Consider the following 23,838-nt stretch of genomic DNA (forward strand, 5'->3'; position numbering starts at 1 on the left):
TGTTGCTGGGATGTTTCCTAACTCTGTTGAAAATATGTGAACAGAAGTTGTCACATCTGTGATAGTCATCTTGTGGGTTGAGCAGTACCTTGCTTGTTTCCTTTGTCCTTCTATTGCATTTCCAATTGATTAGCTGTTCAGTTAAGCAAAATAGCTTATTCTCTAAACAAGTTGCTATATGCCTCCTACCATTTCATTTTTATCCTACTTCCATTACTCTAGTCTTAAGGAGACACTGCACTCCTACTCTGAGGCATACTATGCTTGATCTTAATGCTGTTAAGAATATACTGATTAATTTTGTTGTTTTGTCATAAGTCAATTCTAAAGAAACTACTCTCCAGAACAGTCTTTGAATTTAATCAGTGAATTTTGTAGCCTCAGTAGTTCAATTTTTAAAGAAAATTTTGTTACCTTTCTCTCATAGCCAGTTAATTGTTACATAGTTCTGACACTGGAGAAGTATTGGAAACATTTCCTTAATCAAGAAAATAATCTTTCATCCAAAAAATATATACCTTTATTGTATCTGAAATGACCCAGGATAACATTTACATGGGCTTAATCATTTTCCATTTACCTCTGCATCTTGACTTTTCTATGCACTTTACCTGAGACTATAACTTCACTTTGCTTTAAATCAAAAAGTTGTTGTGAGGGAGGAGGGAAGAAACAATTTCAGTGAGGAGAGCTTGGTTGCATCTACGTTAACAGTTCAGTTCAGATGAGGAATGTGGTTTGGAAGTGAAACCTGCTAGTCATTGCTGGTTGCCACAGTTTTGCTTGTTTCGCAGTTTGCACTTGGATTTGCAGCACTGTGCTCATGTTTGTAGCACATGAAAAGGATTCCTTTTAGATTAAACAAAATTGAAAGGAGTCTCTAAAATCATCAGATGTATTCCAAATACTAGTCAGTGTTCAAATCAGAGGAGCAAACCAAGAGTAAAGTAAAATTCTCAAGCAGTCACAACTTAGGTGTCTGGTCCTCAACAACCACTGTTTGCTCTGTCAATAATCTATTACTGTGTTGCATGAAACAATGGAGATACAGCTTATAGCACTGTATGAGCAGTATTTCCACTTAGTACAGTTTATTGCAATGCTATGCTGTAAAGAATACATATTAACAGACTGCTAATACCTAGTTAATTTTTTTGCCCAAATACTGTGTGTATTATTCTTCATGTTGGTGAAATAATGAGATAGTTTGCAAGGTCTCACTGATTCTTGGTTAAAAAATTGCAAAAGTTTTAAATGCAGTAAAATGCTTATTATGGTTCTGTGGAGATCAAAAATTATGCCAGTAATAGAAGCCAGGAGACACCAATGATAAGCAGTTATCCATATTTTGAGCTAACTAGCCAGTTAGATGTCTGTAGAAGTAGAATTTCTATGCCTAGCTAATATTTTCCTGTTCTGACATAGAAGTTGCAAATCATCTCAACTAGGACAGTGTTCCCCCAGTTACTCATGAAGTACCAAGCAAAGTTATTGGAATGCAATTAATTCCTATCCCCAAAAAAATGATTCTACATCTAAATGGGTGGTTTGATAACTGGTTTTGAATTGCAGAACTGGGAAGTTTGCTTGTATATATGAAAACTATCTGATGTAGAGCCTCTAATGAATAGGCATATAGGGCAGATAGACCCCTCAGTCATTCTGTGAGACTGAAGAAGGTGGCATTGAAACAAACCAGTCTTTTTCCTGACAGATTTCTTGACAGAATAACTGTTTTTTGGTTGTTTTTTCAGAAATTTGAGAGAAGCAAGAGATAATGCTGTTGCTGAGAAAGAAAGAGCAGTTATTGCTGAGAAGGATGCTTTAAGAAAATATGATCAACTCCTAGAACAGTAAGTGTTTTTTCAAGATGCATAGTTAAAAAAATCTAAAGGCGTAACTTAAAACTCTTTAGATGTAAATATCTAGGTAGAGGGAACGACTGCTTTGGCTTTCTGCTTATAAAGAATACAGTGAGCCAGGACTGATGAAAAATGATGAAGAGTGGCTTAGCCAGCTCATCTGCCAGCTCTCTCAGCACCCTAGGATGGATCCCATCCGGTCCCATGGACTTGTGGGGATCCAAGCGGCTGAGGAGAGCTCCAACTACCTGCTCCTGGAACATAGGGGAACTATGCAGCTCCCTGGCTCCTTCTGCCAGCTCTGCAGGCCAGCTGTCTGGAAGACGTTCTGTCCTGCTAGTGAAAATTGAGTCAAAGAAGGTGTTAAGTACCTCTGCCTTTTCCTCATCCTTTGATACAACGTTTCCCTTCATGTCCACCAAGGAGTGGAGGTTGTCCTTGCCCTTCCTTTTGCTATTAATGTATTTATAGATGGACTTTTTGTTGTCCTTCACAGCAGAGGGCAGGCTAAGCTCCAAATGTGCTTTTGCCGCCCTGATTTTCTTCCTACATGATCTAGCAACATCCTTAAACATTCCGTGGGTTGCCTCACTTTTCTTCCAAAGGTGATACACCCTCTTTTTTTCCCTTAGTTCTATTAAAAGTTCATTACCCATCCAGGCTGGCCGTCTGCCCTGGCGGCTCATCTTCCGGCACATTGGCACAGCCTATTCCTGCACCTTCAACAATTCTTCCTTGAAGCAGGTCCAGCCCTCCTGGACCCCTTTATTTTTAAGGGCCTTATCCCAAGGAACCCTCTGAATTAGTTCCTTGAGTAACCTGAAGTCTGCCCTCTGGAAGTCCAGAGTAGAAGTCTTCTTGCTACCCCCTTAGCTTGACTGAATACCGAAAATTGAATTATCTTGTGGTCACTGGCCCCTAAACACCCTCCAACCACCACATCACCCACCAGCCCTTCCCTATTGGTGAAGAGGAGGTCAAGCATAGCCTTACCTCTCGTAGGCTCTCACAGCACCTGGGATAAGAAGCTGTCCTCCATGCACTCTAAGAACCTCCTAGACTGTCTCCTCTCTGCTGTGTTGAGATCCCAGCAGATGTCAGGCAGGTTGAAGTCTCCCATGAGAACAAGGTCTGGAGACCTTGAGACAGCCCTAAGCTCCCTATAGAATGCTTCATCAACATCTTCCTCCTGGTTGGGTGGTCTATAACAGACTCCAACCAGGATGTCTGCCCTGCCAGTCTTCCCTCTAATTCTTACCCACAAGCACTCAGTATCATAGTATCAGTCAGGGTTGGAAGGGACCACAAGGATCATCTAGTTCCAACCCCCCTGCCATGGGCAGGTATACCCCACACTAGATCAGGCTGGACAGAGCCTCGTCCAGCCTCGTCTTAAACACTTCCAGGGATGGCGCCTCTACCACCTAGTGTCAATACAAATGTGCAACACATACAGAGAAGGAAACTATGGCTGGTTTTCTGCCTGCTTACATGTAGTATGACTATCCTGTTCTACAGCTTCACTCTTTGTAAATGCAGACTATTTGTTATAGTAAATTTTGAGGTAATTTAGCATAGATATAGAATAGAGTTGCCTGGATGGAAAAGACCTTAAGATCATCAAGTCCAACCATAACCTAGCATCTCCCTGTACACAGCTGTTAGGCCATGTCCCTCAGCTCCTCATTCAAATGTCTTTTAAACAATTTTAAAACTATGGACAATATTCAAAGCTTTTAATAATAAGTTCTTAATCATAGAATTGATGCATTGTTTAATTCAAACCTTTCTTTTCTAAAATGAAAAAGTCAGTTGTAGTGGTGAGATGGTTTAATCCACCCACACCCACATAAAGCACAGCTAACCCAGTTGGAGAAGTGAATGAAGGCTGTATCTTATAAGCAACAATGAAATGCAATGAATATATACAAAGTATACAGTATTTACAATATTATACAAGAATTTACAGGAAATAACACAAAACAGGAAAAATTCCCCTCGCAGGAGGATCTCACATCTGGTTCCCTCCAACCTCTTTTCCCCTTCCCTTTCCCCTCCAGTTAATTAGATGAAAAAGGAGAAAGAGAGAGAAAAGGATATTAACGGAAATTTGTTAGCTCAAAGCAGTTGTTTAGAAGTTAGTTTTCTTATCAGTTTCAGTTCTGGGTCAGCAGCATGCATTCTGGCCAAGAAATGAAAAACAGACTGACTGAAGCTGGAGTGAGTGAGAGAAAGAATGTTATAGACATTTGCTATGGTATATCTCATATCTGACCAATGAAATTCATTTAGAATTAATCTTTGCTTTCTTTTTTACACCCAAACATTCAGCTAGAGAATTCTGCAACTGTCATCAGTGCTGGGCCCCATCCTCTTTAGCATCTTCATTGATGATCTGGATGAGGGGATTGAGTCAGTCATCAGCAAATTTGCAGATGATACCAAGTTAGGGGCAGATGTTAGTCAGTTAGAGGGTAGAAGGGCTCTGCAGAGGGACCTCAACCAGCTAGACAGATGGGCAGAGTCCAATGGGATGTCATTTAACAAGTCCAAGTGCTGAGTGCTGCACTTTGGCCGCAACAACCCCATGCAGAGCTACAGGCTAGGGTCAGAATGGCTGGAGAGCTGCCAAATGGAGAGGGACCTGGGGGTGCTGATCGACAGCCGCCTAAACATGAGCCAGCAGTGTGCCCAGGTGGCCAAGAAGGCCAATGGCATCCTGGCCTGCATTAGGAATAGTGTGGCCAGCAGGAGCAGGGAGGTCATTGTGCCCCTGTACTCTGCATTGGTTAGGCCACACCTCGAGTACTGTGTCCAGTTCTGAGCCCCTCAGTTTAAGAAGGACATCGAAACACTTGAATGTGTCCAGAGAAAGGCAACATGGCTGGTGAGAGGCCTTGAGCACAAGCCCTATGAGGAGAGGCTGAGGGAGCTGGGATTGTTTATCCTGGAGAAGAGGAGGCTCAAGGGTGACTCATTGCCCTCTACAACTACCTGAAAGGTGGTTGTAGCCAGGAGGGGGTTGGTCTCTTCTCCCAGGCAACCAGCACTAGAACAAGGGGACACAGTCTCAAGCTGTGCCAGGGGAAGTTTAGGCTGGAGGTGAGGAGAAAGTTCTTCACCAAGAGAGTCATTAGTCATTAGAATGTGCTGCCTGGGGAGGTGGTGGAGTCACCATCCCTGGAGATGTTCAAGAGGGGATTGGATGTGGCACTTGGTGCCATGGACTAGTCATGGGTCTGTGTTGATAGGTTGGACTCGATGATCCTTGAGGTCTCTTCCAACCTTGGCGATACTGTGATACTGTCTTTCTTGAAAGCACAGACTAAACTTTCACATTGGTGCCATGGTCTAGTCATGAGGTCAGTGGTGATAGGTTGAACTCAATGATCTTTGAGGTCTCTTTTAACCTTGGTGATACTGTGATCAGTCCATTAACCAATAGATCTACCTAGTTATCTGTTCTAAGAAAGTACTAGATGTAAACTTTCTTTGCTTCGCATTGTTTTTACTTACAAGTAGCAATCCATTAAAATGTTGTTAATTTGTGCATAGACACAAATTATTTACATTAATGACATACTTAATGTATAGTTCCTAAATTTCAGGGGTGGTATTACTGAAGAAAAAGCACTGCCTGCGGAATGAAGAAAATGTTGTTGCTAACTAGTGGTGTGAAATACCAGGGGTAGTTTTAGAGTAAACAAAATGGCCCAGATGACTTGATATCCATGCAGAGTTTCAGACGTTTGACTTCAGATGAATTCTAGTTCAGGCTGAGTGGGCCCAAGGGTGCTGAATGCTTTTAGCAGTTAAGAGTGTATTGTAGGTGTTCTTTGATTCTCAAAAAGGAATTCAGTTAACAAACTCTTGAGATGATGGCTCCGCAATGTAAATCAAAATTTGGGAATCAAAGCTGGTTAAGCAGAGACAACCAGGAACCTTTGCTCAAAACTGATCTCCTGAATCAAAATGCTAATGCGAGTCAACTGTATGTGTTTCTGATGAGACTTCTGCCTTTCATGGTGATAAAACTTTCTGTCCTATCTGGGGACCTGACATCCAACTGGAAGCTTTTCTTGAAAATGGGTCTGGAGTATGACAGTTAAAATATGAGCTTCTGTGGTTTTAATGAAAATTTAAACATCATAATTTTTGCCTTCCTTTTTTTTTTTCCTTAAATTTAAGAACCATGGAGAAAATGCTTTTCTGATGTATTCCTAATTTATATAATGTTTTTCATAGTTACCTTTTTGAGAGGGGAATTTTCTCTCCAGTCAGAAACATAAGGTTTTAAAGTGCAAACTTCAGAGGGTAAAAAAAAAAAAAAAAAAGTTAGTAATATGAAAGTTGAAACATATCTTGTTTGATATGTTTATACTTGTTGATATGTTCATACCCCATGCAGCGCTACAGGCTGGGGTCAGAGTGTCTGGAGAGTGGCCAGGCAGAAAGGGACCTGGGGGTACTGGTTGATAGTGGGCTGAACATGAGCCAGCAGTGTGCCCAGGCAGCCAAGAGGGCCAATGGCATCCTGGCTTGTATCAGGAATAGTGTGGCCAGCAGGAGCAGGGAGGCCATTCTTCCCTGTACACCGCATTGGTTAGGCCACACCTTGAGTCCTGTGTCCAGTTCGAGATCCCTTAGTTTAGAAAAGATGTTGACCTGCTGGAGCGTGTCCACAGAAGGGCAACGAAGTTGGTGAGGGATTTGGAGCACAAGCTCTATGAGGAGAGGCTGAGGGAGCTGGGATTGCTTAGCCTGGAGAAGAGGAGGCTCAGGGGAGACCTTATTGCTCTCGACAACTACCTGAAGGGAGGTTGTGGCCAGGTGGGGGCTGGTCTCTTCTCCCAGGCAACCAGTACCAGAACAAGAGGACACTGTCTCAAGCTGTGCCAGGGGAGGTTTAGACTGGATGTTAGGAAAAACTTCTTCATAGAGAGAGTGATTGCCCATTGGAATGGGCTGCCCAGGGAGATGGTGGAGTCATCATCCCTGAAGGTGTTTAGGAGACTTGATGGGGTGCTTGGTGCCATGGTTTAGTTGATTAGATGGTGTTGGATGATGGGTTGAACACAGTGATCTCGAAAGTCTCTTCCAACCTGGTTTGTTCTAGTCTACTCCTGTTTTCATGCAGCTTTTTCTAGTTATAAGCTAGAAATTAAGTTGATAAATACTGAATTTTTGGACTTTGAAATAGTAGATTCTGCTTCAGAAAATTATGCTTTTCAGAGAAAAAACTTCTCCTTTGGGAACTGGAAAACATGTACTTCCCTTTAAAATGTAGGTGCCTCTCTTTAAAACTACCTCACTTCTAACTACAGCACAGTTGTCAAGAATGTGACTATTTCAGCATTCCAAAGCAGGGAGGTCATTCTGCCCCTGTACACTGCACTGGTTAGGCCACACCTCAAGTACTGTGTCCACTTCTGGGCCCCTCAGTTTAGGAAGGATGTTGACTTGCTGGAATGTGTCCAGAGAAGGGCAACAAAGTTGATGAGGGGCTTGGAACACAAGCCCTATGAGGAGAGGCTGAGGGAGCTGGGGCTGCTTAGCCTGGAGAAGAGGAGACTCAGAGGTGACCTTATTGCTGTCTACAACTGCCTGAAGGGGGGTTGTAGCTGGGAAGGGGTTGGTCTCTTCTCCCAGGCAGCCAGTACCAGAACAAGAGGACACAGTCTCAGGCTGCGCCAGGGGAGTTCAGGCTGGAGGTCAGGAGGAAGTTCTACACAGAGAGAGTGATTGCCCACTGGAATGGGCTGCCCGGGGAGGTGGTGGAATCGCCATCACTGGAGGTGTTGAGGAGGAGACTTGATAGGGTGCTTGGTTGCATGGTTTAGTTGATTAGGTGGTGTTGGATGATAGGTTGGACGTGATGATCTTGAAGGTCTCTTCCAACTTGGTCTATTCTATGCTATTCTATTCTATTCTATTCTATTCTATTCTATTCTATTCTATTCTATTCTATTCTATATCAGCTGCCTAAATGAGCTACAAAGCAACAAGCTGGCATGATAAGATGGAGTAAGTGCCTTAACTTAAAAGACCTCAAATTCTGAATTTACTGTGGACTGACATGTGACAGTTCCATGAAACAGAGATTTTTGTAATATCACCAGAAGCCCCTAAGATAAAAAAGGAATACCTGTGTTGTCCAATTCTATATTTAAGTGATTGTAACAGCTATTTCTGCCTCAGTGAAAACAAGGTGACTCATCGTAGTTACCACTGGCATCATAATCTTTATAAACAAACATGTTTGAAAGCTTCAGAAGCATGTGGAATGTTGACTGGCCTGAATGATGATTAAATAAAGCCCCTGGCAAATCTTGTGATCAGAAGTGTAGCTAATACCCAATTTTATAGTCAACTGCAATCATTTTCATCTTTTTCTTACTGATGTTTGTGATAGCCTTTTGTAAGTGGCTGTTTACAAATGGCAAAAAATCCCAGAAGTTATAATATTAATGAAAGAGAGAGATTGAGAAAGAACCTGCTGTTTGAGTTTCAGGGTAGATCACTGTAATGTCAGGATGTATTACACAACTGTATAATACCATGTGAGAATCCATGTTTCATTTGCTTGTGATAACAAGAAAACCCTACTGATCTGTTATTTTTGGTTATACTGTGGTCAGTGTCACACATGTACTAGAAACTAACCAAACAGAAACACCAATGACCAAATGGAAACCTTTTCCCTTTGTTTGAAACTGCTGGTAATATGTCTAAGACCTTTTCTTCTTTTAAAGCTGTACTGCCTCAGTCAAAGTGTCTAGGGTTTGAATGAGGAGAGCAATTCTACAATAGCTTCCTAGTGGACTGTAGATAGTAAATAGAGTTAACTTTTCCTTCTCTTCAGTATACCTGGAGTGTTATTTTTGATCTATTGACTGTTAATCTGTTACTTCTTGCTCAAAAAAAACCAACCCAACAAAACAACACCACCACAAAACCAGCACTAAAAATTATTGTGGAATAGAATCAGAATTATTTGAGTTTGAAGGGAGTTCTTAATGGTTATCTTGTCCAACCTCCCTGCAGTAATCAGGGACATTTCTCATATGAACTACCTCCATCAAATAGATGAGTGGTAGAGTTAGTAAGACTGCAGACTTGCTAAGGCATGCCTAGTTGTCTTTGTTCCCTAATAAGGATCTCAAAATTTTACATTCTTAGTTAAGATAGTGTTCTTCCAGAATGAAAACATCAAGCCCTGTAACCTGTCACCTCATAACTGTAACTGTCTTGATGTTGTAGTGCTATCAGTGTCAAGACTCACGGGAATGAGAAATTGCTCTTGTGCAGAGCTTCATTACATCTGGAACACAGGCTTTGAAGCTTGTTCTCTTACAGCACAAGGGATGTTCAACAATTATAGCTGTAGAAGTCTTTTTATTTCAGTTCCTCTTGCCTCAGATCCTAAGAAATAATTCTCAGAAAATATTATTAACCTCTGAAGAATACTCTGGGGAGGTTGTACTAAGAACATATCCTTGTATCATAAAGGATTTCCTACAGCCGTGACGTTTTCGTTTTACCTGTTCACTTCCTGTTAGCAGGAATGTTAAAATTCTGTGATGGCTGTTATGCTTGCATAGCCAAGAAACTATTTACTCTCTTAAGTCCTTAGGGTTTTCTTGTTAGCCAGGAAATGTTGAAAAAACCATCAGAGTCCTTTGAGAACAACTTTGAAAGCAGTTATAATCTCCTTCAAGGAAGCATTGTGTGATATAAAGGTGCTCTTGCAATTTCTTGAATTGTGGAGTTGAAACTTCCACTGCAGTCCATGATTTTGTTGTAATTTTTTAGTATCCCTCCTGCACACAAACATGTTTGTGATTCTCTGTGTGCAGCTTCTCCTTAATGATAACTAATGGGATGAGCAAACAGGGGTCCTTTGGAACCCATTACCAAATGATGCTGTAAATGATAAAAGGTTACATGAGTTCAAATGGAGACTGAAAAAGCTCAGGCATAAATTAGATAATTACTTAACAAGCAGAAACCACATCCAGTTCAGGAAATTCTTGAGCTAGAAATAGTTAAACACTAGTGGTAGAAGATTAGGGAGAAATATAATCTATGCAGAAGTTTTTCTTGCTTTTCTCAAAACGTACACTTTTGGCTGCATTTGGAGATGGGATTATCAGGCTGCATGGACCTTTTGTGTGATACACTAGAGCTATTCTATGTACAGCTATTTTACACAGAACAGAACAAGCTATAAAAACACTAGAGGACTTCTCAGCCTCTTAACTGTGTGCTTTGTGTGTGGAATATTTCTAGCCATCTGAGCTTGAAGGATTACATTTGTGTGTGAAGTCCCTAGCAGCATTAGGTAGCAAAAACCACTTCATTGACATAAGAGAAAATAACGTTATTTTAATAGGAAACTCCAAGTACACAGGTTTTAGAATATGGAAGGAAGTCACAAATAACAATTTAACTATTAGTGCAGGCAATGATTGTTAACTGTGTGCTTCTACCAAAACTGTGTATTATAATACTTTTTCCAAATCAAAATTCTTCAAAGCAGGAATATTGTATTTTCTGTGTGGCTTTACAAAAAATATGGTACTCATATTTCCTGCTTATGTAACATGCTTTAGTCTAATAAAACCATAAAAGTTTTCTTTTAATAGACTCAGACTGTAATTCCAGAATATAACTACTGTGATTACATTCTGATTACCCTCTGGAAAAGGATGTGACTATACTCCTATCTGAATAACAAACTGGTGAAGAAACGTCTGTCCAAATAGTTGTTTGTGTGGTTTAAGAAGGAAGTTACGGCTTTCTAATGTTACAGATCTCATAAGAAACTCAGAAATATAAATGTAAGACTTTCTGACTAACAAGAGAGTTTTGGCCAGAGCTTGCCTTCTGCAATATCCCATTTAAAGAGCTGAGAAAAATGTTAAGTATAATTTGAAGCCCTAACTCTACCACTCTCATCTCGGTTGTCACTTGTATGGTGGTGATACCCACTTCATGTAACTAACTCATGTGTGAAGAAAACTAGCGTATTGTTCTGGAATTGAGGGTAGGTAGATAGTCCATTTGTAAATGACTACATGAAGTGAAGAGTCATCATACTGTAGTCATTTATGAGCACACTACTAAGACTAACGTACGTCAGTGAGCCATGGAAGTTTCACCCACAGGGAGCTGTTTGCCTGTGGCATTAGTCCATCCAGTATCGAATATGTGTAATTAATCTTAGTCATCTTGGGGACTTCCCAAAAGAGAGGGACATACAATACTTATATGCAGTGCTCACAAATGATGAAATCCCTGTTCACAATTGATGGAACAACCAAGTGAGTCCTTTGCAGCCTGTTACTGCTTTCTCTTGTCATGAGACTTGCTTTTTTGGTGATGGATGCCTTGGTAAGAAGAGAATGGAAAGGGTTGGTTGGCTGACTTGCCTTTTGTACAGTCCCTTTTCTAGGTAAGATTTCCTCAGGAATGTATCCCAGACTTTGTCAGGGTTGGCTGAGGGACTTCTTTACATGCAGGCAGACCAGTATATTTCATTTTTGAAACTACATGCCTTCAGCACTGAAGTATTGCATCACATACTGGATAGTGGGGAAGGCCATGTCCTTTAGTTTACTCAGTGCAAAGCTATTTAGGTAATTTTTACAGTTGTTTGTGTTTCTAGCTAAACGATGTAAGGGCACTGTTGTAGTATAGGTTTTTACTAATACAACTATCAGGGTAACTCTCTAAGAATATTCTGTGAAATGAGGAAAATGATCATGCAATTAGTGTTCACTGCATACCTAACCAGATTTCAAGAGCTTGATTCTGGATAGCTGTGGGGTGGTAATTGTGACATGCTAGCATCATTTGTTTACCAAACAGTGAGTATATGGATGTGTACCTTTTTTTTTCTTTTTTTTTTTTAATATAAACCAAGTTACTTGCAAGCAGAACCTCAGCAAGATTGAAGATAATGTGAACATTTGTTCTGGGTGGGCCTCTGAGGGGAGACTGTATGAAGCGGACTGGACTGCTGCTGAGCATAGCTGGTGTTGATTGAGAGCACTATGGTGAAAGGCAGCAAGAACAAAGAACCTGGAAACTGAACAGAGGTGTATTAGAAGGGTGCAGGTGAAAGAGTAAATCAAAAGGCTTTACTACAAACAATAGAGGCCTTCTGTAGTTCCTACCACTAGGTAGAATTCATAAAGATGTTGCTCATAAGAACATATAGAATCGCCTGGGTGGAAAAGACCTTAAGATCATTGAGTCCAAACCTAAGCTAACATTTCCCTATACATAAATGTTAAACCATGTACCGAACTACCTCCTCCAAATGTCTTTTAAATACCTACAGGCATGGTGACTCCACCTCCCCTGGTGCAGCTTAAGTCCATTTCCTTTCTCTGATCACTGTTACCTGACACCCTCCTCACTACACCCTCCTTTCACATAGTTGTAGTCAGCCTCCTCTTCTCCAGGCTGAATAACCCCAGCTCCCTTAGCCACTCCTCATAGGACTAGTGTTCAAGACCCTTCACCAGCCTTGTTACCTAATGTCATACTTGTAGTGAGAGACCAAATACTGTCATCAGTTTTGGAAGTGCAGCTTCAGAAGTGCTGAGTAGAAGGTTGTGATCAATTCCCTGGTCATCCTTGTTTCACTATTTCTCATACAGGCTAGGATGCTGTTGGCTTTCTTGGTTGCCTGAGCACACTGCTGGCTCATTCTCAGCTGTTGTCCAGTACTCCAGATCCATCTCTGCCAACCAACTTTCAAGCCACTCTTCCACAAGCCTGTAGCATTGCCTTAGGGTTGTTGTGACCCAAGTCTAGGACCTGGTGCTTGGCTTAATACAATTGACCTCTGTCCATCAATCCAAGCCTGTCCAGATCCCTCTGCAGAGCCTTCTTTGCCTCCAGCAGATTGACAGCCCCACCCACCCAGCTTCATGTCATGTACAAACTTATTGAGGGTGCACTCGATCCTGTCATCAATAAAGATATTAAATACAACTGTCCCCAGCCCTTTCTTATAAACCCTATTTATGAGCAGGGTATTAAAGGAACCTTGTGTGGACGACTGTCATTTAGTCTTTTCATAAAACATTAGATTTCATAATACACATGTGAAACAGAAATGTACATGCTTGCACTTACCCATTTGTATATCTCATCTAAACTGTAGTGGATATATTGTCAAAATGCTGGAACTCTTGGCTGATGTTTTAACAAATACTACTGTGTGTTTATGTATAGAATCTTGTCATCTGGAATTGTTTTCGTGGATATGCTAATTGATTCATGGAAAGTGTTTGTTGCCATGGGTAAACAGATATAGAAGTCGAATGATTCATCCTTGCTGAAATTTCCCTTAATGTTTACTCTGATTTGCCTGATATCTTAACCTTTTCCTTTCCAGAAATATAATCCAGGTCATAAGTTTCAAAAGGCTTAAAAAAGTTAATTTTTCCCATTTTTATCTTGAATACATTGCAGGGGTCGCTAGAACTGGTTGTGGGTTGTAGCAAGGGGAAGAATTTGTCCTGTTCAAAACCCTATGGAAAGGGAAGAAGGGTTATTTTTTTTGTGCAAAACAGTACCATATGCAGATGGGGGAGAAAAACACAAAACTCTAGACCTTGTCTTCATACACATCTCACTTCAGGTGATTAATTGACTCTTGAATCTGAGTAGTCTGAACAGTAGAGGACAAATGCAGCATGACTCATGTAAATCCTGTACCCGTGTGAAATGCCCAGTATTAGGTGGAGCAAAGCTTTAGTCAATTCCTTAATGCTAAGATTTTTTTCACCTAAGTTATGTGAGGCAATATTGTATTGTTTTTCCCTGATGTGTGTTTATCTAGGATATTTATTGATTTCTTTATTATTTCTTTTACAGGAAGTGTACATTTTAGAAGGTACTGGGGCTGGGTCTTTTTTTTGTTTTAGATTTGTCTCTTATGACACGCTGTTCCCAGTCACAAGTTTGGAAATCTGAGTTTAATTTCTGTGTTATGTCAAAGTTCTGGGCTTTTTTCAAAGTGTTCTATACACAGGGATAAATGGGTTACAGTTCTGGTTTATTTTCTCGTTGCCAGATGAATACCTTTTTTTCAAAGAAAGAAATAACTTTCAAAGTAGTGCATTTGCTGCAAGGTACTTACAATGTTAAAGCATGCAGGTGAACAGAAAGCAACTGATGTGCTACAAGTTAGTAAAGAGTTACAGTATGGTGATTTATTTGCCTGCCAGGGCTCTCCCCCCACTTTGCATTTTCTTTGTAAAATAGTCAAATCTTCCTTTTGACCTTTGTCTCTCGAATGTTTCTCTCTTTATGTGGCACAACTGTATTAAACAGTTTTAGTTTATCCCTTAAAGAAAGCAAAAATAATTGCAAGCTTTTTTTTAATTGTTAAATTGATATCATTTGGCAGAATTACTTGTGAATTATTTTTAAAGATTGGGGTTTTTTTTCTTTTTTCTTTATAAGTCTCTTTTGTTATGCCAACAGTCTAAATCTCTTCATAAACTTCAGTTGATGGAAACATATTTTCCATGATTATTTGAAAATATAATGTTTACTGGAAGAGAACTCTAGTGAATTCCCACAGATGAAGTGTGAGTGTATTTCTCCCACTTCTAAATGAGTTCTTATTTCCTTCTGATACCACAATGAGTCACTTTCAACACGTTTTAGTTTAGCTTCTAAAACATTAAAAATCTTGGCAGATAAATGTGGATGAATATTACATCCAGTTTTCAAAACTGCTTCCAAAGAATATTTTACTAACATGTGGATTCTGAATAGACCTTTGAGAATGGAGAAGTCTCCTTTGTGATATAGCCCAGAAGTATTTGCAGAGGTCTTATTTTTGTTGTTTGGTGTGGGGTTTTTTCTACCTTTACCATACTTTGATTTAACCATCCTGTAAAATACGGAGAATATTTTTGTGAAAAGGCCTTAAAGTTTACAAGCACCATGTTGTAATTGGAGTGCTTTAGCAAGGCAAATGATACCTTTCTTTAGGTATATGTCCTGAGTTTTGCAAAATTTTGCATTACTTTAGTTTTCAATGTAGTACAGCCTTTTCAAGATAAATGTAGTGTTATCTGCTTTAATGTGACTTTTTTTTTATGTTTACATGCCATTCCACACTTTAATCTGTTTCCTTGATACTTCAGATATGAGAGAACAAGAGGACACAGTCTCAGGCTGCACTAGGGGGGGTTTAGGTTGGATGTTAGGAAGAAGTTCTATACAGAGAGAGTGATTGCCCATTGGAATGGGCTGCCCGAGGAGGTGGTGGAATCGCCATCACTGGAGGTGTTCAGGAGGAGACTTGATGGGGTGCTTGGTGCCATGGGTTAGTTGTTTGGGTGGGTTGGATTGGTTGATGGGTTGGACGTGATGATCTTGAAGGTCTCTTCCAGCCTGGTCTGGTCTGGTCTGGTCTATTCTATTCTATTCTATTCTATTCTATTCTATTCTATTCTATTCTATTCTATTCTATTCTATTCTATTCTAACTCAAACCTGAATACTTTGTACAATTAAAAGGGACTTAGGAGTAGTGGGGATAGAGTGGAAGGAAAAAGGGGGAGGCAGATGAGGCATACTTAGACTTAAAAAACGAACAAGCCCAGCAAACAAAACCAACTCAAAGTCACTGGTGTTCCATTTGTGAGAAAGTTTATTTCCATTTATGTATTACTTCAAGAATATTTATTATTTTAGCTTCCTTGTCCTAGCTTCCTGGTATCTGGAACACTTATTAGGACTTATGCTTTGCTCACATTTTAATACCTGTGCTCGGACACATTTCTGCAGTCTGGATTTGGATACCATTCTAATTTTTTTTTTCCATTTGTTGGCAGCATTTTTATTGTGAGTTGAATGTGGACAGTAGGGCTAACTTTGCAACTCTGTGATTATTCTCTTTTCCAGCTTTAACCATCTGTATTTTGTCCACAATGCAACACCACGTTATCAGTAAGTTCTTACTGTAATTGCCACCATTTAAAAATCTCTTTAGCTTTTTATTAGACTTAAGAGGAAGATGCAGAAAAAATTTAAAACTTGGATTACTAAGTCTTTAATTCAAAGATTTCCTGGAATCTCTTTTACTTTAATTATGTGATATAACATACATAGTGTCATAGTATCATAGTATCATTCAGGGTTGGAAGGGACCACAAGGATCATCCAGTTCCAACCCACCTGCCATGGGCAGGGACACCCCACACTAGATCAGGCTGGACAGAGCCTCATCCAGCCTGCTCTTAAACACCTACAGGGACAGAGCCCCAACCACCTCCCTGGACAACCCATTCCAGGACTTCACCACTCTCATGGTGAAGAACTACCTCCTCACATCCAGCCTGAATCTCCCCACCTCCAGCTTCATTCCATTCCCCCTAGTCCTATCACTACCTGAGATCCTGAGAAGTCCTTCCCCAGCCTTCCTTTAGGCCCCCTTCAGATACTGGAAGGCCACAATGAGGTCACCTTGGAGCCTTCTCTTCTGCAGACTGAACAGCCCCAACTCCCTCAGTCCGTCCTCATAGAAGACGTATGAACAAAAAGCATTTCAAACCCCTTCTTCTTACACCCCCACTCACCCCAAATTTGCCTTAAATATATTAAGAGAAAAGAAAGGAGGAGAAACTGAAGAGGAGAAAAGAGGAGAAACTGAAGAGGAGAAACTGAAGAAATGAGGGGGAGAAGTTAGTTCAGGGAATTGAGAGTCTTAATTATTTTGTCAGGTACATACAGATACATTCTTCTTCCGTTGTGTCGAGGTTGATGTGAAACTTGCAAACAATTGATAATAGGCAAAAGAGGAAAGGTAATAAACATGAAAAGATGAGGGGTAAAGAAAGACATATAATGTGAATTAAAAATAAATGTGTTAAATAAGAGAGAGCAGTCATGAAAACTTTACTCAGTGAGATTCATCTGAGTGTAGAATGTATAGTGCAGTTTGCCAGTCTTACGCTTTAGAAGAATGATCCAAGTCAGGCAAAGACAAAGCAGCTGCATTAAGGGATTGGACGAGTGGCAGGCAATGAGTTGGGGTAGTGGCAGAGTTCATTTCTCCCATGCTGCCCATCCAGTTACTTCTGTGTAGTGATTTGCAAAGGTGGAAGCTGTAAAACCTGTTGTTGGTAAGTTGATATGCGTTGTGTTCAGTACAAAGTGAACATAACCTTCCAGTCCTAACATGGGAAACCCTTAAACATCCATTTTCAGAGACTGCAGTTTTCTAGAATTCTGTTACCTTTTTGAAGCCTTTTTTTTAATTGTAATCTACTGTTAGATTTTGAATGAGTTCAGTTTCTGAGGAGAGTAAGTAAATGCAACACTGATTTCAGAACAACTTTTACTGTGGCTGTTGTCAGTCTTCTCTAAATGCCTGTACTAGGATGAAGTGATGTCTGTAAAGCACTTTTTCTTTTCTGCTGGCACATAAAAAGTGTCTGCATGACAGGCTTAAACGTAGATGCCCACACTATAAAATTCTGAAGCTAGGTGAGGCGAGTCCCACCTGTCTTTCCTGAGTTACGGGACTTCAGCATAGAATCTCTTCATAAATCCATGGGTTTTGGAGCTTTTATGCTTTACCATCACTAGAGTCCTCTTCCAATGCAGACTCTTTAAGCCTTTTACACTGTGTCAAATGCTGGCCACCAATTTGAATGTTTCATTATGAAGTATAATATACCTTATATGCCTTTTTTTTTTCTTACTTGTTATTGTTCTTTTTTAAATGGGCTGTTCTGTTAAATCCCTCCAACCTTCCATCACTGGGAAGATTTTAATTGACAGAAGTCCATTGAGATTATGTAAGTCTAGAGTTGTGATTACACAAAGTTCTCGATCTGATTAATAAAACTACAGATGTTAGGAAGATACCATACTCCTTCAAATGTTTTTATCTTAGCTATCTTACAGCAACTCTTAGAAGAGCTACCACATGCAAATGAAGAGGAATTTTATTTGCCTTTTTAGAGAAAAGGCGAGAAAGGACAGACAAAAATATGAACAATACACCAGACTGCATAATACAAAATGCATGTAAGTCTCTTGAGCTCTAAATGTGACAGCACCATTTAACAAAATATGCAATAACTGTACTGAAAAAGTAATATATGGTTGTGTTGGTAAGTACAGGTTTTCTGCAGCGCTAATGGCTTTCCATCAGGTTGTCATAGTGATAACTGGGGGCAGATTTTTCTTGACTAGATTCCAGTGAAGTATTACCAATACCTCCTGTTCTCAAGCACCACCTAACCTCAGAGGCACTTAATCAGTCTACGTTCCAAATTGGAGCACATCTAGGTAGAGGTCCTTGTGCATGCTCGGAAGTCTCCTGGTTTGGAAAGCTAAGCGCTTATTTTGATATGAGTAGGGAGGTGCTTGAACTCTATTCAAGTCCCTGAAGGGCCTGTTTTTATTAGCTCATGGCTAACTCATTCAGAAGCATTGAGTTCACTCTGGAACACTGTTAGAAGAGGAGGTAATGGCTAAACTTGCCTCTTTTGTAACATGCTTTGAGCACTTGCCCAGGAAGTTCAAGACCTTGGTCCTTTCTCTCTGTCTCTAATTGTTTAAACAGGTCTTGGTGTTACCTGGGAGTTATGTCAGTTTGATCAGAATTAGTGGCAACAGGTATTGATGCACATAATGCATGAGTTAAGCAAAATGCCACAAAAGAGAACCAAAAAAAACTTGGGGATTTTTGGTTTTTTGTAAAATCCAACCATACATATCTTTAGAAAAATTACTACAATACAATTAATATGGAACTTTTAGACTTTTCTAGTTATGTGAATTGCCTTTTTGCATTTCTCTTTCCATTATTAGACAAAGACACAGTAACAAACAAACCTACAATTGTGGATATTTGCAATGAAGTCGTTACATGTAAGGTTTGGAAATGTAATTCTGAGAGCGATAATTGGTTCTTTTCTTATGGCTTGTAACTGTTTTCATCAAAATAAAATAGCCAGGGAATTATAGGCCTGTCAGCCTGACCTCAGTGCCAGGCAAGATCATGGAACAGGTCATCCTGAGTGCAATAACACAACACTTACAGGATGGCCAAGGGATCAGGCCTAGCCAGCATGGATTTAGGAAGGGCAGGTCCTGCCTGACCAACCTGATCTCCTTCTATGATCAGGTGACCCGCCTGGTGGATGTGGGGAGGCCTGTGGATGTAGTCTACCTGGACCTCAGCAAGGCCTTTGACACCGTCCCCCATAGAAAACTCCTGGCCAAGCTGTCAGCCTATGGCTTGGACGGGAGCACACTGCGATGGGTTAGGAACTGGCTGGAGGGCCGAGCCCAGAGAGTGGTGGTGAATGGTGCCACATCCAGCTGGCAGCCAGTCACTAGTGGTGTGCCCCAAGGATTAATGCTGGGCCCTGTGCTCTTTAACATCTTTATTGATGATCTGGATGAGGGCATTGAGTCCATCCTCAGTAAATTTGCCGATGACACCAAGCTGAGGGCAGGAGTTGATCTGCTGGAGGGTAGAGAGGCTTTGCAGAGAGACCTCGACAGGCTGGACAGATGGGCAGAGTCCAACGGCATGAGATTTAACACATCCAAGTGCCGGATTCTGCAGATTGGCCACAACAACCCCATGCAGTGCTACAGGCTAGGGTCAGAGTGGCTGGAGAGCAGCCAGGCAGAGAGGGACCTGGGAGTACTGGTCGATGGTAGGCTGAACATGAGCCTGCAGTGTGCCCAGGCAGCCAAGAGGGCCAATGGCATCCTGGCCTGTATCAGGAACAGTGTGGCCAGCAGGAGCAGGGAGGTCATTCTGCCCCTGTACACTGCACTGGTTAGGCCACACCTCGAGTACTGTGTCCAGTTCTGGGCCCCTCAGTTTAGGAAGGATGTTGACTTGCTGGAATGAGTCCAGAGAAGAGCAACAAAGTTGGTGAGGGGTTTGGAGCACAAGCCCTATGAGGAAAGACTGAGGGAGCTGGGGTTGCTCAGCCTGGAGAAGAGGAGACTCAGGGGTGACCTTATCACTCTCTACAACTACCTGAAGGGAGGTTGTAGACAGGCGGATGATGGTCTCTTCTCCCAGGCAGCCAGTACCAGAACAAGAGGACACAGTCTCAGGCTGCGCCAGGGGAGGTTCAGGTTGGATGTTAGGAAGAAGTTCTATACAGAAAGAGTGATTGCCCATTGGAATGGGCTGCCCAAGGAGGTGGTGGAGTCGCCATCATTGGAGTTGTTCAGAAGGAGACTTGATGGGGTGCTTGGTGCCATGGGTTAGCTGTTTGGGTGGGTTGGATTGGTTGATGGGTTGGACGCAATGATCTTGGAGGTCTCTTCCAACCTGGTTTGGTTTATTCTAAGTAAATAAATAAAGATTTATTAAACTCTGATCTCTGCTAGTCTTAGTGGAAGCTATTCTAGTTGTCTTGTTCAGACTGAGTTTTATTTTGTCTTCTAAGATTGTTTTCTCCTGGTTTGTAGCAGGGAGTTCTGAGGCCATCATTAGTCCTTAAATATCTGTTGTTTTGCCCTCCTAAAATCTTAGTCAGATTATTTTCCTAGGTTGTAACTTATGTGACCTCTCTTGGGATAGATTCCTTGTTCTCTTAGACATCTGAGTAACATTTATTTTAATCTTGACCTTCCTTCAACACAGATAACTGAAATTCTGACCAATATTCCAGATAATTTCCTGCTCTATCTTGTATGATGCCGTCATTTCCACTAGGTGTACCTCAGTGATTCCTGGAACTATATGTGTCTTGCATATCTGGATCGTATTAGCAGTTTATTTACCCAGATATCATGTAATCATAGAATCATTCAGGTTGGAAAAGAATCCTGGGATCATCTAGTCCAACCATTAACCCTACTCTACAAAGTTCACCTCTAAACCATATCTCCTAGCACGACATCTAAATGACCTTTAAACACACCCAGGGATGGTGACTCAACCACCTCCCTGGGCAGTCCATTCCAACATTTGACTCTTTCCGTGAATATTTTTTTCCTAATGTCCAGTCTAAACCTACCCTGTTTCAGTCTGAGGCCATTCCCTCTTGTTCTAATTACCTGTGAGGAGACCAGCACCAACCTCTCTACAGTGTCCTTTCAAGTCGTTGTCATGAGCAATAAGGTCTCCCCTTAGCTTCCTGTTTTCCAAACTAAACAGCCCCAGCTCCTTCAGTCACTCTTCATAAGATTTATTCTCCAGGCCCCTCAGCAGCTTTGTCACCCTCCTCTGTACTTGCTCCAGCACCTCATCTTCTCTCTTGAGGTGCCCAAAACTGGACACAGTACTTGAGGTGTGGCCTCCCCAGAGCCGAGTACAAGGAGACAATAACCTCCCTACTCCTGCTGGACACAGGATTTCTAATGCAAGCCAGGATGCCATTGGTTTTCTTGGCCACCTGGGCACACTGCTTGCTCATACTCAGTTGCTTCTCGAATAGAACACCCAGGTCCCTTTCTGCCAGACAGCTTTCCAGCTACATTTCCACAAGCTTGTAGCGTTACATGGGGTGGTTGTGACCCATGTGCAGGACCTGGCATTTGGCCTTCTTTAAGTTCATCCCATTAACATTGGCCCATAGATCCAATCTATCCAAGTCCCTCTGTAGAGCCTCCCTATCCTCATGCAGATCAACACTTCCACCTAACTTGGTGTTGTCTGTGAACTTACTGATGACACGCTCTGTCTTCATCAAAATCATCATCAATAAAGATGTTAAACAGAAGTGGTCCCAACATTCAGCCCTGAGGAACACCACTTGTGACTGGCCACCAGCTGGTTTTAACTCCTCGACTACTACTCTTTGGGCCTCTTCACCCAGCCAGTGCTTTATCCAGCCTAGTGTGTGCTCATCCAAGCCACGAGCAACCAGTTTGTCCCCAAGTATTCTGTGGGAAATGGTGTCAAAGGCTTTTAAAGTCTAGTAGACAATATCCACAGCCTTTCCCTCATCCAAAAGCAGGGTCATCTTGACATATAAGGAGATCAGGTTGGTCAGGCAGGACCTGCCCTTCAGAAACCCATGCTGACTATGTCTATTTAGAATAGACTAGACTAGACTAGACTAGACTAGAATAGAATAGACCAGACCAAGTTGGAAGAGACCTTCAAGATCATCACATCCAACCTATTATCTAACACCACCTAATCAACTAAACCATGCAACCAGGCACCCTGTCAAGTCTTCTCCTAAACACCTCCAATGATGGTGACTCCACTACTTCCCTGGGCAGCACATTCCAATGGGCAATTCTACTTTGTGTGTAGAATTTCTTCCTACCATCCAGTCTGAACCTCCACTGGTACAGCTTGAGACTGTGTCGTCTTGTTCAGGTGCTGGTTGCCTGGGAGAAGAGCCCAACCCCCGCCTCTAGTAGCATGATGATAAAATAAAAATTAACGTCACAGTGACATCAAGCAATCTCTACAAACATAACCCCTACATCACTTTCATAGAAGAAGCATTTGAAGTGTTTTAGAATTGGATTTAGCAAAATTTAGTTGATGTGAAGTGGAAAGCTATCTTAGTGAGATAAGAGTGGATTGGCTGTGAATAGGTTTTATTTCTGTTTTCCTATCCCATCTTTCTTTTCTACAGCATTCTCTAGACTAAGATGTGGTATGATTACCTGAGCAACAATTCCTGAAATACGCGTTTAGTCTATATACCTAATAGTAAATAAATAAATAACTAAATCCTCCACATTCAGTGTTGTCTCAGTAACATACAAGAATTAAAATAGCTCAGAAAAGAAATTAAGTAGTTTTCAAAACTTATAATTTTCTGCCTGGTGTGTAATACTACCCACTGTGAACTTGTACTAATGATTATGGGGGTAGAAAGTAACATCTGTGAAAAGTACAAATACTTGCAAGTTGTTTCCTTGGTTTTTGTCATGTAGCAGTTCATACAAACCTGTCAAGATATTTATTTTCTGTATTGTCTAGATATGAAAAGTCATAAAACGAATTACACCAGGGTCTCTGTAAATTTTAGGCTTGCAGAATTTAAACTCTTTTTAGTTGTAATTATTAGGAAAATGTTGTTTAATGTTACCTTTTTTGTCTTTCAGAAACATATTTGTTATGCTGGTTAGTAGTTGTATTGACTATTCTGTGTTGTCTTAAACAGAAAATGTTTGCCTTTTTAGTACACTCTTCCAGAGTGTACTAAAGGAAGAGAGTAGTATAAATTAGTAGAGAGTAGTATAAATTAAGGTACAGTTTAAACAGTAGGCTTACCTTTCACTTGCCTGTTACACTCTTAATAACTATGTATTATAACTCATCTGTTAGATAATTAGACATGTTTAAGCAGCACTTCTTCAACCCTGTCTCAGTATTTTTGAACCATATTTGCAATTCTAGCACTTTTTGTACTTAGTTCCCTTGGCCTCCTGACTCCACTTACCACCCTACAAAGTAAATCTTTGTATATTGAGATTGATGCCAAGATGCCAACAGTACAAATTATAATGTATGATTCATATTACAAACTCTTAGAGCATTTAATGGTGTGCTTGTGCATTCCTTTGAAATGACAAAGTCAGATATATTTATGCATGTAAATGTACAATCACTGAAAAAGATACTTTGTTGTTGTTGCATGTGTGCACATTTCATATCAATTCAGCGATCTTTAGATGCAGTTCTAAAGCAGTCATTTTCTGTTACTGCCACACTAGGGCTGAAATATTAAATGAATAGTTTAAAAATAATCATCTGACATACTAAATTCAGTTGAAAAATAGAACCATGGTATGTTTTCAAAGTGGAGGGAATATAATAATGGAGAATCTCCTGAAATAAGAAACAAAAGTAACTGAAATGTGGTTTTACCAAAGAAAGAACAGTTTTGCCAGTACAACACTGATGTGTATGAATGGGTTTGTAGATGAAAAAAATAAACATCTGAATTCCTGTCCTACCAACTGAATTGTGCTGAAGACCTCTTCCTTTT

General features: G+C 40.8%; 1 protein-coding gene across 7 annotated transcripts in view; it reads left to right on the forward strand.

The window, feature by feature from the left end:
- PIBF1 (progesterone immunomodulatory binding factor 1) overlaps positions 1-23,838 on the forward strand; it is a 152,223-nt gene that overhangs the window by 44,680 nt on the left and 83,705 nt on the right. For all 7 annotated transcript variants that reach the window (XM_068150832.1, XM_068151075.1, XM_068151251.1 and 4 more), the window contains one exon: positions 1,755-1,853. In XM_068150832.1, the coding sequence (XP_068006933.1) occupies positions 1,755-1,853 (99 nt within the window). The remainder of the gene's footprint in view (positions 1-1,754; positions 1,854-23,838) is intronic.

The sequence above is a fragment of the Melanerpes formicivorus genome, unplaced genomic scaffold (assembly GCF_026170545.1).
Source record: "Melanerpes formicivorus ecotype bairdi unplaced genomic scaffold, bMelFor1.0.p_v2 SCAF_1, whole genome shotgun sequence".
NCBI classification, from domain to species: domain Eukaryota; kingdom Metazoa; phylum Chordata; class Aves; order Piciformes; family Picidae; genus Melanerpes; species Melanerpes formicivorus.